This window comes from Planococcus citri, chromosome 3, assembly GCF_950023065.1.
Source record: "Planococcus citri chromosome 3, ihPlaCitr1.1, whole genome shotgun sequence".
Lineage (NCBI taxonomy): Eukaryota > Metazoa > Arthropoda > Insecta > Hemiptera > Pseudococcidae > Planococcus > Planococcus citri.
This window is the reverse complement of record NC_088679.1, coordinates 25,676,185-25,691,180: the sequence shown is the minus strand read 5'-3', so window position 1 is coordinate 25,691,180 and position 14,996 is coordinate 25,676,185. Positions and strand designations below refer to the sequence as shown.

The following is a 14,996-nucleotide window of genomic DNA, read 5'->3' as shown; positions in this document are numbered from 1 at the left end:
TGCACGAAAAGTGAAGGTATTGTATTTGTCATGAAGGTTCGGGATTTGGGTGGGGGTGGGTTTTCTTGACGTTTTGGAGTGTGCTGATCACGATAAGACGTATGGCACCAAACGAGATAAGTTTATATACATATGTATGTATTTATTTATATATCAATTTATGTACAAATTTGTGTCACGCTGAACTCAAAAGCTCCGAACTTTAAGTCGAAACTGATGATGGCAAAATATTGCTGTGATACTGAACTAGAGAAATTTTTAATTTGGTCGAAATCGATTCAGCCGTTTACGAGATATGAACGTTTAAGTGTGTTTCAACGTTATGGATAAGCTGAAATATTTGTAAACCCTTATATCTCGAAAATAGCTCCTTCCCAACGAACTGATGGGGTGGTTAGGGTGTGTAGATTGAAAATTTGTGCGCCGGAGGTCAGGAGATCGAATCCCGCGTGAGTCAAGAGATGAAAATTTTTTGTCGATTTTTTTACTGATTTTTTTTCAAAATTTCATCCTTTTAATTTTTTTAATATTACCTTAATAATTTTTTGCAATCAAAAATCAAAATTTTTCAAAATTTCTAGTATTGGAATCGCGAATTGCAAATCAATAGTTATTTTTGGCGAATAACTGGTTGTAATACTCGTTTAAAAAAAACGTAAAGTTTTTGGTGAATACCTAGTAACTTTTCATAATTTTTTTTTGGTATATTAAGTACCTAAATAATTTTTTTGCAATCAAAAATCAAAATTTTTCAAAATTTCTAGTATTGGAATCGCGAATTACAAGTCAATAGTTATTTTTGGCGAATAACTGGTAATTTTTGTTTTAAAAAAACGTAAAGTTTTTGGTAATTGGCCAGTAAATTTTGATAATTTTTTTTGGTAAATTAATAGTAATTTTCAGTAAATAAAATAATTAGTTATTTTTGGTGAATTACTTGTAATTTTTGGTAAAAAACACATAACTTTAGCTGATTACAGGTAACTTTTGATAATTTTTTTGAAATAAATTACTGGTGCTTTTTGGTAATTGTACCGGTAGTTTTTAGTAAATTACCAATGATTTTTGGTAAATTACCAGTATTTTTTGGTAAATTACTCGTAATTCTTGGTTGGTAAATTTCTGGTAATTCTTGGTTGGTAAATTACTAGTAATTCTTCGTTGGTAAATTACTGGTAATTCTTGGTTGGTAATTTACTGGTAATTCTCGGTTGGTAATTTACTGGTAATTCTTGGTAAATTAAATTTCTGGTAATTCTTGGTTGGTAAATTGCCAGTATTTTTTGGTAAATTACTTGTAAGTCTTAGTTGGTAAATTTCTGGTAATTCTTCGTTGGTAAATTACTGGTAATTCTTCGTTGGTAAATTACTGGTAATTCTTGGTTGGTAATTTACTGGTAATTCTTGGTAAATTACCAGTACCAGCAATTCTTAGTAAATTACCGGTAATTTTTGAAAATTACCAATGTGTGCCAGGGAAAAGTCGGTTGATCTTGCGCGCTGCGCAAGATTTTTTTTTCTTTATTTTTTTCAATCGAGGTAGGTTCTCAACAAGAAGGCCCAAACAGCTTGGTGGATTAGAGAAGAGCTTTTAAAAAAGATTAGAAGATTTCTGACGCAAAACCCGAAAATTTTTGCACATGCGCATTTTTTTGGTATTTTTTCTCGTTCTTCTGATTTTTCTGTTTTTTTTTTCATTTAATCTAATTGTTTTATCTTTTATTTTTGTTCCGATTTTCATATTTTTTTTTTTGTAATTTTTTCCTCGAGTATTTTTTTTTTATTACAAGCGTCATATTGTTACATAAATCCTCATGTATAGACACGTAATGTGCAAAGTGTTCAATTTCATAGTTAGATTTATGGAGGGAGGGGGGCAAAACTCCACCGAGGGGGCGCAAATGAAAAATGATTGCAGTTTTCGAGCTCAGCGCGAAATTTCATACCATTTTGATAGGTCATGTTCAAGTTTTCAAATCCATGTTCAAACATAGGGAGGGGAGGGGGTGCAGATTGAATGAAAAATTTTTGAAGCAAAAATATTCCCAGCAACGAATATGAGAATCATTCTGATTGCGTACACATAAATCCTCAGTATCGACGTGTAATGTGCAAAAATTGTTTAATATCATCGTTATATTCAGTTTGGGAGGCAAAACTCCACCGCGGGGGGTCAGAATCAAAAATGATTACGATTTTTGAGTTCAACGCGAAATTCTATACCACTTTGATGGGTCGCATCGATATTATCGAATAGACAATGCATTATTGAATAGGTACTGGGGGTGGGAGAGTGGTAATAAGCCTATTAGTGCACATAAAATCGCGTTGTGCAAGTATTATTTCACCGTGTTTGCGTAGTTGGGCTTCAAATATCCCCGTTTAACACACGTCCAAGAATCCGTTGGTTCCAGGCCATACTCTGGTCATCAGAGCCGTTTTATCGTCGAAATAGGCCAAATCGCATTCAAAGTGCCACAGTATGCAGTTGTGCAGGGTGTCACGGAAAAAAATCACATATTTGGCATCGGGAGAAGTCCCTCAACACAACCCCGTCGAGTTTTTGTGGTTCCGACCATGTTCCCAAAATCACTTTTTTGAGGGGCCACCCCCCCCTCCTTTGTGCAAAGGAAAAATTTCAAAATTGCACTTTTCTGAATGGGGCACATAGTACCTTCATTTTGGCAGCGCGTTTTTTTGGTTCCCGAAAAAAAAATGCAAAATCAACTTCTAGAGCACTTTTTCGTGTATGGATTGTGGTCTATCATTTTTTTACTATAAATTTTTGAAATTCCAGTTCCTTCCAAAAAAAAAACCTCAAGTAAGTATACAAGATTTTTTTTGAAACAATTTTCCCGTACTTATTTATCTACCTAGGTAGTGACTATTTTCTGTGAAAGTTTTAAAAAATTCTCAATAGGTACCTAATGTTTTTTAACCATATTTGGAAACAGTAAAATGATCTCGAGCTTGGAAGTTTTAAACAATTTTCAACGCCAAATGATTTTTTTTACCATATTTGGAAACAGTAAAATGATCCCGAGTTTAAATATAAAAAAATATGATGTGATTTATTTATTTAGAAAATGATGTTTAAAATTCTACGTAAATACATTTGAATTGTATAGATGATAATATTTATCATTTTTATACTTGATATGACTAAAATAAATATCGTTTCCAGAAATACGAATGTATACTGAAAAAAATGTATTATATTACGTGGATTTTTTCATAGAAAAACAATTATTCATTTTACATTATACTGACTATGTTATCGAAACGCGTGAATCATTTGAATTATACCCCTGGTCATTTTGCCAACAAAGACATACCTAGTACCTCTATCTACATAGATATTTCTAATTATGGAAAAATTTGTGGCAGCTTTTGAAAGAATCATATCAGTTAACTGTAAATTTCTTATCATTCATTTTTCATGATGCCAGCGAAATTCAATCAAACATCGATGTACGTCGTTACATCCTGAACGGAATAACCAACATTCTTGGTGACAAACACATCATTAATTATCATGGTATTTCTGTATCATTATCAAGGATTTTATAACCTCTTTTATAGTACATAGTAGGTAGGTACCTACTTGTCCTGCTTTAATTTCCAACGACACCTACACTCTCAACACAAATGAAATCGAGATAAAGGTAAGATGAATTTTCAGACATTTCTGGGTCTTCTCAATGAAAAAATAAATTACCAGTCGATATCAAACGTCAGTTATTTTCCAACTTGTAGGAAAAATTATCATTTTATCAAAAAATAATAATTTTAGAAAAAAAAGTTTTCATCTAACATGTTTAGAGAAAGTGAACCATAGTGAACCATTGTTGGTAAAAAACATTCTTCAATTAGGAAACAAATTGCAGATTTGGAGAGAAAATTTGGTTTCATTCAAGGACTTGACATACGCAATCAAAAATACATTTAGCCACAAAACACTGTAACTGTCGTAATAGGTATAGGCAACCCATCGTGAAGTCATGTATGAATGTTTGCCCAGTTCTTGGATTGAAGGAGTTGAGCTATATGTACTCATATGGACATAATAATACATATAAACTTGTTTCAATGTTGTTCTGCAGTCTGTAATAAATTTCAATCTTCTGTCACTCAAGAGCCCTTGATCAGTAGATTTGGTTGTGTATTTTGCAGTATTCAGTAGCATATTTCATGTGGACTACATTTTAGGATTGATATTTACTAGATAACTTGAAAATGTATCCACTCCAGCTTCTGACCATTCTGGAGCCTCCAGGTCGAGCGCAATTTTAGATTACTCCATACATTTCTTCCAGAAGGTGTAGAAATCAATTAGGGCAGCTGAAAATTCAGTTGTGGCTTATCTTTAGTCTGTTTAAAGAGAACCCGCATTTGCGCCAATTTCCAGGCGAACTCCTCAAGTAGGTACAATTTTTTCTATCAGAATATTTTATTAGGAAAAAAATTGTAAAATCAACCCCCCCCCCCCATTCCGAATTTCACAAATTTGGATCGTGCTGGCACCTCCAGTGCAAATTTTGATTTATTCGTGATTTTAAAAATTTTTCAGAAAACGTAGAAACTGATTTTGACCGCTAAAAATCGAGTTGTGACTTATTCTCAATCTATATAAGTACTTCAATTTCCTTTGTAGATCGCAAAACGATTTCTCATCAATTTTATTGCACTTTTCTAGTGTTGAAAATTTCACTTTGAAAGTAGGTATGTTTTTTCAACAGTTTTCGTCATTCATTTCACGTTTAAAATTGCTCAGGAACAATAATAATAGCCTTTAGCGTGTTCGTAAAGGGGAAATGGTTTGAGTATTTGAGAGTCTGGATCAAAGATCAAACTAAGCCATTTTTTTTATATTCATGATTGTTTTAATTTTATCTTTGCTCAATATGTCTCTCAGGTTTGAATCTACTTTTATCTTTCATTTCCAGGAACTTCGGACCATAGGATAAACGACCAACTAAACATAATGACGTATGAAAGAAGACAAACAATGGAAAATTGTTTAAATGGAGGTAGAATGAAAATTATTCTATTAAAAATTCCAAAAAGGCACATGACAGCTCATCAGTCAATTTCAAATACCTAAATATGGTCATGTCCTGGAACCCGTTCGTTGAATTTTCCCCGCTGAAAACAGGAAATGACTAAAATAATGATAGATAAGTTTTGTCAGAGGCGGAATTTCAATTAAATTATGATGAATTATTTCGCAGAAAAGTCCAACAGGTAGGTACGTGCACATTTATACGTACCTCTGTGAGTGAGTAGGTAGAACTTATCACTATAATAGGGATGTTGCAAAACATAACGGCTGATTAACTTTGGCAGCTGAAAATTTGGTTCTGTGATCTGGGTGACATGCTCTCTCAGTTGACAAAAATTAAGCTCGATTGCAGTTGACCAGTTGTAAAGGTTCTTTGTTGAAGAAAACAATTTTTATAGATGTTTCATACTTGTTCATTACGCATACTTGCGCCCTTCAAAGAAATATGAGTAGAGTATGCTTTTAAAAAAATTATGTTTTCCGTTCAACTATCATGACCGGGAATGAAAAAATGTTTCTCTCATTTCATAAATTTATCAAGCATGAGTCTACCTATTAACGTTCTATGTGAGCAAATTCGTATTCTGCGGAACCACTCTACCCAATATTTAGCTCATTCGATCAGTGATACCTGATACCTAGGTAATTGGGATAGGATATTGTCGCTCTCATTGATTCCATGAGCGCAAATTCGTGTTTTGCAAAAGCGTCCTATATTTAACTCATTCAACTCATGATAAGTAATTGCAATAGGAATTGTGAGTGCTCTCATTGATATTCATGAAATTTTGGATAGGTATATACCTACAAAATCATTTAAATTCTTTTTGGACTTGCATTGTATAAATAAATGCTTCATTTTCTTGGATTAAATCATAAATCTGGGCCAAAACAGATTTTAGAAAAACAATTTCATTCAAAACAGTGAGTTCAGAATACATTCAGAGTGGATACCCAGAAAAAATTGATCTTCAATTGATCGATGGAGATTCTAGAATTTTTGTTGCTTACCCTTACCTTCAATGTGTGATTACGGTTTCAAATCCAGAATTTCAGCTGGTTGTGGAAGCCTACATGACAAATGGAATAGTCAACTGCATACTATCAAAATCATTCCAAACACCTGCAATACCAAAAGGTAGTGAAGCTTTGGTAGCAAAATTATTACTTCGGACAAGCAACCTGGACATACAAAATATTTGGAGCACAAACATTACATTTTTTGATTGTCAAGCATACTCTTCAAGTGAAAAGTGTATTTTTTCTACTTTCCCATGTTACTGGTGTTCAAATATACACTCATGTATATACAATGCCATGAAGAAGGCAAACTGTCCAAATGCTCCCACTTCAGAAATCATCACTTTTTGGCCTCTGAGAGGACCATGTGGAGGTGGTACCAATATCACTATTTTAGGTCAAAACCTGAGTGACCCATTTAATAGCACTCAGTTTGGTATTAAAGTTGCAGGTAGATTATGTATACCACAAAGAAACAGCTATGCAGCCATGAAAAAAATTGTATGCACTATTGAGCAGTCAAGTTCATTTCAATTTCAAGAAGGACCTGTTGAGGTACAGGTGAATGGGCATACTTGGGTAACATCTCCACAAAACTTCACTTTTGCCAATCCGGAAATTAAAAGCATTCATCCTGTTGAAGGCCCCACATATGGTGGCACTGTAATAACAATTACAGGCAAAAACCTTGATGTTGGAAGTTCAATCAAAGTTTTTATTGGAGAAATTTTGTGTGCAATATTTTCAATCAGCCCATTTGAAATAAAGTGTATCACTGAGGGCAACAGTCCATCTCCCACACCATCAATTAACAGTACAGAGAAACATACAAATATTACAAAATCGGACATTTTTGTATCATTTGACCACACTTACCTGAAGAGTGGTTCTTTTGGGTACTTCAAAGACAATCAAAGTGATGATAAGGGTTTTAATTTGGTACCAAAAGGTATTCCTTCAGGAGGTGTTGAAATTTTAATACACAATGTAAACCTGACCATGACACAAGAATTGTTGTTTGTTATACACCATGATGGTGAATCTTTTCACAGCCCCTGTAAAATTCAAAATGATTCAACAACAACCTTGTCATGTGCATCACCTCGAGTATCAAATGTAAAAAATGAATTACTAGACCCAAGAAATCCAAGAAAAATGAAATTTTTACTAACAAACAATGATTCAATCAACCCACTGATCGATATTCTACATGATCAGATGTCAGAATTTCTCTTGTATCCTGACCCAGAATTTCATCATTTTTTAAATTCCTCTATTAAAATTGATGAAAAAAATTATTTAATTATTAAAGGAAAGAATATAAACAGGGCCTGCCAAAGAAATGATATTGTTGTAATGGTAGGTATTAATGACACTTGTACAGTACTCTCATTATCTTTAGAACAAGTTGTTTGTGTTCTACCAAAATCTGAGCACAATAATTTTGTTGATGAGTATGAAGAAGAAGATCTGTTGTTCAAGCATGATAACATCACAATATTGATTGGAAATAACTTCAAAAGAATAGTCCCAAAGTATAAAGATTCAACATCCAATACTACTGGCCTAATGTTTGCAGTAGCTATTACTTCCACCGGAGTTCTTCTCTTATTCATCATACTTCTACTCATTTATCATTTTTGTCATCATAATGACACTTCTGTGAAAAATTCACAAGCATTGGATGAAGCACAGCAGCGTATAAATAAAATGTGTATTGAGTCAATAGCCTTGAGGCAACATATTAAGCAGGTTATTATTGACAACCAGATTGAATTGGATGAAAATTCTTCAAATATATTGGTAAGAAATATGAAAACTACATATAATGAATCAACCAGTTCTCAAAAACCAGAGATGAGCAGGTACTACACTTTCTGTTCTGTTTCATTTTAGAAACTTCCTAATATTTCAATTGTTAATGCTGAAGATTCAAGAACCATAGATGAAACATCATCAAAGACTGAGTATTTGGTACCTTTTGATGGAAAATGGGAGTTTCCAAGAGAAAATTTATCCTTTGGAAATGATTTAGGAGAAGGGGAATTCGGCAAAGTGGTTCAAGCAGAGGCATTAGGAATCTTGCAGAAAGCTGTTGTCACTACTGTTGCTGTCAAAATGTTGAAAGGTAAGTAAAATGTATCTATTCTGCAGAGGCAGTTGTATTTGGTACTTCTATGCTCCTTTTTGCAATCCGTAGCAACTATGCAATTAAGCAATTATGTGTTTGATTGCTTGCTTCAGGATAGTAGACTTGGAAGTTTTGATTTTAATTTTTAATTATTACAAAAACAATGCTTTTAGATGATCATGCTGATGAAGATATGATTGATTTAGTATCTGAAATGGAAATAATGAAACTGATTGGTGCTCATGTAAATGTTTTACAACTGTTGGGATGTTGCACCAAGAATGGAGAATTGCTTATAATAACGGAATTTGCTCAACATGGAAACTTACGTGATTTTCTTCGGAATCATCTACCCTTTGTTAAGAACAAACTTGAATTGAGCACTTTAACACAGAAAAATTTGTTGTTGTTCGCTCAGCAAGTAGCAAATGGAATGAAATATTTGGCCTCCAAAAAAGTATGTGCCCAATTAGTTAATTCTATATCCATTTTATATACCTAGATACATTCCTTTATTTACACACCTACACTCTTCAACTCTGTGGTCATTGGTCAGTAGTGATATTCTATACCTACCTGCTGATGAAAATTCATTTTCTAGTGTGTGCACCGTGATCTTGCTGCGCGAAATGTTCTAGTGTCCAACAATTACATTATGAAAATAGCGGACTTTGGCCTGGCAAGGGATATTCGTAATAAAAACTACTACAGGATGGAAACAAAAGGCAGATTACCAGTGAAATGGATGGCTCCAGAAGCACTTGGTCATGGTCTTCACTCAACTCAATCTGATGTGTCAGTTGAACTTATAAAAATATCAATTACAATGAAACGTGGAATCTTAATGATTTAGAAAGTGGTATTTTTAAATTTACAGATGGTCATATGGCATTCTACTGTGGGAAGTTCTAACCTTGGGGGCAACACCTTATGCATAATTTCAGAATTTAGGAAAATTATTGCAGGCTTTACGCTCTGGGTATAGAATGGAAAAACCTCCTAACTGCTCTGTTAAGTTGTATGCACCTCTTATCTGTACTCCTGATTGTGTAGCACTAGCCCTTGTTTTTAAATCAACTTTATGTATTTGTCCATTACCTATTGTAGGTACAGTCTGATGCGTAAATGTTGGAGTTATATGCCCGAAAATCGGCCTTCATTCACAATGATTGTCAATGCTTTGGAGGATATATTATCAAAGAATGCCAATGATGAGGTAATCAAGTACTTACCTATTTCTGAATTTAAAAGCGACGCAGGTTTTTCTCCCTTTTTGTCTTTTTTCTCCATGACACAATCTGTGCGCGTAGTATTACGATCGCGCGGTATAAATTAATTTTTAAGTACACATTCTGAGGTAAAGTTTCACGCTGAACAATTTTAGTTCTTTTCGATTTCCACCATTTGTCCATAATTTTGGAGAAAAACGTAAAAAACGTGGTTTTTTGAGCTTTTGAGCTTGACCCACATCTCCAAATGGCCGGGCAATGATTTTTATAGATAGTAGACCTAATGATACGGTACGTTTATTCGTTTCGGAGTAATGTTGATTTTATGTTTTCTTTTGTTTCCCCTCCCCCCATACGAAGAAAAATTCTGAAAAAATTCAGTGAGTTGGGGGCGGGCTATGGGCCCAAAAAAATTTTTGGATGGAGAGTCGACTTGGGGGTTACTAAATTCTCTTTCAAAATCTAATCAGTCCATACGGATCAATCCAAACTTATTGTTTTTTTGAAGTTTTATAACCTGAAAGAAAAAAGTGGTAAAATCTAAAAAAATATTAAATTCTTACAGCTCTTGCTGTCCTTCTCCTTCGTTGATAAGACATACTCCAACGTTTACTTTTTCATGCTTACATAGTTGCCTTCTCATTTTTTTTGTTACTTACTTTCTCATACTCATATATTGATTTGAGATTTATTTTTATTCATCTTTTGCAGGTACTTCATGTTATATACGAAGGAATAATTAATACTCATTTTAGAACTATATTTACATTCCATATAATACGTACAAATCTGTTGATAAACAGAGAGTAGAAAAAGATGATGAAATAGTTGGGCAGGGTTACCAACTCACTATTCTATCTAACTAATATATCTAGATACTACAATCTTCGCCACATAAAAATAATCGAATATAATAGTTAATTTTTTACACGAAATTTTGGAGCCATCCAGGCTTCTTCACCGAACGCCTGGGTCTGGCTGGAACTGGAGCTGGGGCCTGAGCAGGCTCAGGCTGAAGAACTGGTGGAGGAGTTGCCACTCTCTCCTCGGGTAGAATTTGATTTTCGACACGTTCTGTAGGAATATTAAACGTAACCTTACGTTGTTGAACTGGAGAAACTGGCTCTGGACAAATTTTTTCTGGTATACAGGTAGATTTCAGTTGGTCGACGTGTTTTTTGATAATTTTCCCATTATCTAATCGAACTTGATAATGGAGTCGACCCAAACAGGATTGAACTGTACCGAATTTCCAAACTGGTTTTCCAAGTATGGTTTGAACTACGACATTGACACGATCACCCATGTTGAAACGGCGAATTTTCTCTGTAGAGACTGGATTACGTTTCAAGGTGATTGGTTTGATAGCATCAAGCCTAATTCGCAAACGTCGACCGAGGTATCGTTCTGCTGGACTTTTCCCATCCAATAAGGGAGTAGCACGAAAACGGAGTAGAATTTTATTAAGCAGCAGTTGAATCGATAAGTTTTCGTGGTCCATCTTGTTGAGTTTCGATTTCAGTATTTGAACGTACCGTTCGGCAAGACCATTTGTACTCGGATGCGCTGGAGCAGTGAACATTTGAAAAATACCACGTTCTTCGCAGTATTTCTGGAACTCGTCGCTTTTGAAAATTGATGCATTGTCGCTCACTATAATTTTCGGATAACCGTGGACTGTGAATAATTCTTCGAGTGCGAGCATAGTTGACAACGACGTTGGATCTTTGTTGAAAATCTTGATTTCTGGCCATTTTGATTTTGCGTCGACTACAATCAAAAACTGATAGCCTTTTCTGGGACCGGCGAAATCGATATGAATTCGATCAAAATTATTTTCAGGAATTTCCCAGTGATGAACTTTGACCTTGGCTGGTTGTTTCTGGTATTCTGAACATTGAACGCAGGATTTTACTAAACGTTCTAAATCAGCGTCAATTCCGGACCAATAGCAGTAATTTCGCGCCAACTGCTTCATTTTGACAATACCCAAGTGGGTCATATGCAATTCATTCATAATTGCAGGTTGAAGTTTCTTCGGAATGACAACACGATCGCCACGTAAGATGATACCGTTTGAAATGGTGAATGTTTCGTCGACACATGCACCTGAACGAAGATCGGCTAATAATTTCGACAACTCTGGATCAGTACTGGTTTCTTGAGCAATCATAGCACTTGTAACTGCTGTTGAAGTGATATGATGTAGCGTTTCTTCGTGTAATTCGGCGATTTCCCATTCTAGCGCAGCGATAACGCCATCTGGTGCTTCGTTTAATGGAGCTCTGGATAGATAATCAGCATTTACGTTGTCTTCCTTCTTGCGGTACTTAATATCGTAATCGAACATGCTCAAATAAGCAGCGTAACGCAACAATCTGGCAGCTGTCATTGCAGGTAGGTTAGCGTGTTCGTGGAAAATTCTCGATAGGGGTTTATTATCGGTGTACAGCGTGAACTTTCTGCCATATAAGTAGATGAAAAACTTTTCTACGGCGAATATAATGGCAAGGGCTTCACGGTCCAATTGGCTGTAGTTTGATTCAGCTGTGGTCAGCGATCTGGAAGCGAACGTGACAGGCTTTTCGACACCGTTGATAATATGCGATAATACCGCTCCAATACCGGTAGGGCTGGCATCACACGCTACTATGACTGGAAGATCTGGATCATATTGAACAAGTACCTGGTCACTGGCAATAATATTCTTCAGTTTTATGAAGGCGGCTTCACACGCAGCTGACCAATGGAAACGAACCCCTTTGCACGTTAATTTACGTAGTGGGTATGTAATGGAACTGGCATTTGGAATGAAACGGGCGTAATATGTAATTAGTCCAATGAATTGTTGAATTTCATCTGGATTTCTCGGACGCGGAGCATCGACGATCGCCTTTACTTTATTTGGGTTTTTCTTGATACTATCGCCTTCGATGATGAAACCCTATTGAGTAAATGTTTCCTTTGTTTTATCGAACGGATCAAATTTTTGAATAAAGGTAGTATTTGACACTGGTGCTGGCGGTGGATTGAGTGCCGCTAATAATCTAGCGAATTGCTCGTCCGAAAACGTCGCCATGTTGAATTGTTGACTCTGTTGACTCGCGACACAATAATATGTTGATAAATATATTCGCGGAAACGCGAATTTGACACTTGTAACGACTATAAACGGATACTTTACATTATAAATTGTCTTTTACTTTATCCTCGTCGCCAAATTGTTATATACGAAGGAATAATTAATACTCATTTTAGAACTATATTTACATTCCATATAATACGTACAAATCTGTTGATAAACAGAGAGTAGAAAAAGATGATGAAATAGTTGGGCAGGGTTACCAACTCACTATTCTATCTAACTAATATATCTAGATACTACACTTCAGCCATGTAATATTTATTGGCCGGAGGAAAATAATTGTAGCTCGAGTGACGACGTAGAAAATCCAGCAGATCTTCTACTTGAAATTGAATAAACAATGTATAATGTTTTGCAATGAGCATTACTCATGAGGTGGTGATTAGTTACTGACATATCTTAAGACACTGTGAATGGACGAAAAAACGCAAGAATAATCCTTGTTGGAAAATTTTGACCAAATTCAGTGAAGACCATTATTTTGAGATGATTTTTCTCATGTTTATTTCAGTGAGCTTTTGTAAGCTTCAGGCTATTTTTTGTTACGAAGCAAATTTTGAAGACGTAGAAATTTGAAACTGAGCGTCCTACGAAAATTTCCTATTAATGTACCTACCTAATAATTTTAAGACTAACCGAAAACCCTGCTCATAACAACAAACGTCGCATTGATCAACGCACACAGTGAAAGGTACAGTGACCGGGCGTGTAGATTTGCGATTTATTGTACCTTTTCGCTTGGAGCATAACAAATGCAATTCTTTGAAGGGCCCATATCTTTCCTTCAGGAGCACTTCTGAATCTAAAAATTTTCTGAATGACTTTCAACTTGAAATAAAAATTACCACTGAATTTTTTCAACATTTTTCGACATTATTTTTCGAAATCAACCTTAATGTATCGTATGGGTAGTATGGTACGAGCATAATTTGTCATCTTCGGTGCGCATAATTAAATGTAATTCGTAAAATTGTGCATTAAATTAGATAGGTAACTGTAATTGTAAGTACCTACCTAGTAACTGTAAATATTCAAATTTATATACGTCTACCTACCTACATAATATACCAGTATAAGTATACACTTGGATAGCATTGATTTCTTCCTTCCTAAAAAAAATCAGTTGAGTAGATGCTGCAGTCAGTATATTAGAATTTGCCAACATAATATGATGTAGGCTTTCATTTATTTGATATTAATTATTTCGTGAAGCCACTGAGTATAAAAAACAAGTACAAAGGTACGGGAAAAATTTTTAAAATGGGCTCAGTTCGTAAAATACCATCCCTGTCGTTTTTTTTTCATAACACTCTTTATCATCAATATTGAATTTCTTTAGAATGATTTTACTTTCAGGGAGATTTCTTAACCGGCGTTTGGTGGCATAGCAAACCATATTGGATTTGGTACCAACGTGTAGATCTCGCCGAGACGAACACAACGCGCTACCTACAAGCCCCTCTATCTATTCATGGAAAGAAACTACGAGCGTCTAAAGTGTACCAAATGAGCAAAAAATGAAAAATTGTGAAAATGAAAAATTCGACCTGGGGAGCTTGTAGAGCATTCTTTCAGCTAAAAATTGCAATTTTTGGCATTGGCCTACCTTCATTTTTGAAGAATTTATGCAACTTTGAAGTTTTAAAACAGATCAATTTGAGTAAAATTTCCCAAAAAAAATTTCATCAAATTTTACTCAAATTGATCTGTTTTAAAACTTCAAAGTTGCATAAATTCTTCAAAAATGAAGGTAGGCCAATGCCAAAAATTGCAGTCGTCGTAGTCGCACTCCTTTACAGGAGATAGCGTATATGTCCATCTATATTAGCCGGTATCTAGCCTATCTGATCGTTTCTTTCAGGGTCTTACAGGGAGAGTTGGCTGGTGAGTTTGTTGTTAACAGCTCCGATCGTTTCCTCCCTCTCGTCGATCTTCCTTGGATTTTCCCCTGTACTGCTAGCATGAAAATACTGGTTTCTCGTATTTTATGAGCTAAATACTTTAGCTTTCTAGTTTTGATATCTTCAACTACGACTTTCCGCTCCTCTCCTATTCTTTTTTCGGAATATGAACATTCAAAGGTAATGTATAATTTAAAAAATACGATTAGGTAACATCTTGCTCTAACAAAAAGAAGAAAAAAATCATCTTCGAATACAAAACTCGATAAAATAATTAATTCTTGGTGAATTCTTAAAAATAAAATGACAGAAAATTAACCAGAAAGCTTAAATTTGAGGTAAAAGCTTCATTTTTGTCTGCTCGCTAAATTGAAGAAGTCTCGTTTTTGTCAGACATTATTTTAAAATCCCAACTTTTGCCGAAATGGTGAATTTGGTCAATTATCGAAAAATACATTATCTTCTGACGTTATCAAAAAAGTCCTAATATTTTTTGTAAAAATGAACA

The 14,996-nt window shown here is 34.8% G+C and overlaps 2 protein-coding genes across 2 annotated transcripts; one reads left to right on the top strand and one right to left on the bottom strand.

Moving 5' to 3' along the window:
- The first annotated feature begins 5,959 nt into the window (after positions 1-5,959).
- LOC135840711 (plexin A3-like) lies at positions 5,960-8,399 on the top strand. Its single transcript, XM_065357366.1, has one exon. It carries the CDS (start codon positions 6,137-6,139, stop codon positions 7,976-7,978), a length of 1,842 nt encoding a protein of 613 aa, XP_065213438.1. The 5' UTR covers positions 5,960-6,136; the 3' UTR covers positions 7,979-8,399.
- Positions 8,400-10,367: 1,968 nt separating this feature from the next.
- Positions 10,368-12,521, bottom strand: LOC135839301 (uncharacterized protein K02A2.6-like). The gene is made up of 2 exons (XM_065355277.1): positions 12,456-12,521; positions 10,368-12,386 (listed from the first exon to the last, which is right to left on the bottom strand). Exons 1-2 carry the CDS (start codon positions 12,519-12,521, stop codon positions 10,368-10,370), a joined length of 2,085 nt encoding a protein of 694 aa, XP_065211349.1.
- Positions 12,522-14,996: the final 2,475 nt, after the last annotated feature.

Coding starts and splice junctions, on each gene's coding strand:
- LOC135840711 (XM_065357366.1), top strand. CDS start 6,137: ATGACAAATGGAATAGTCAACTGCATACTATCAAAATCATTCCAAACA.
- LOC135839301 (XM_065355277.1), bottom strand. CDS start 12,521: ATGGCGACGTTTTCGGACGAGCAATTCGCTAGATTATTAGCGGCACTC. Junction 12,387..12,455: donor TCAATCCACCGCCAGCACCA/GTGTCAAATACT, acceptor TTTACTCAATAG/GGTTTCATCATCGAAGGCGA.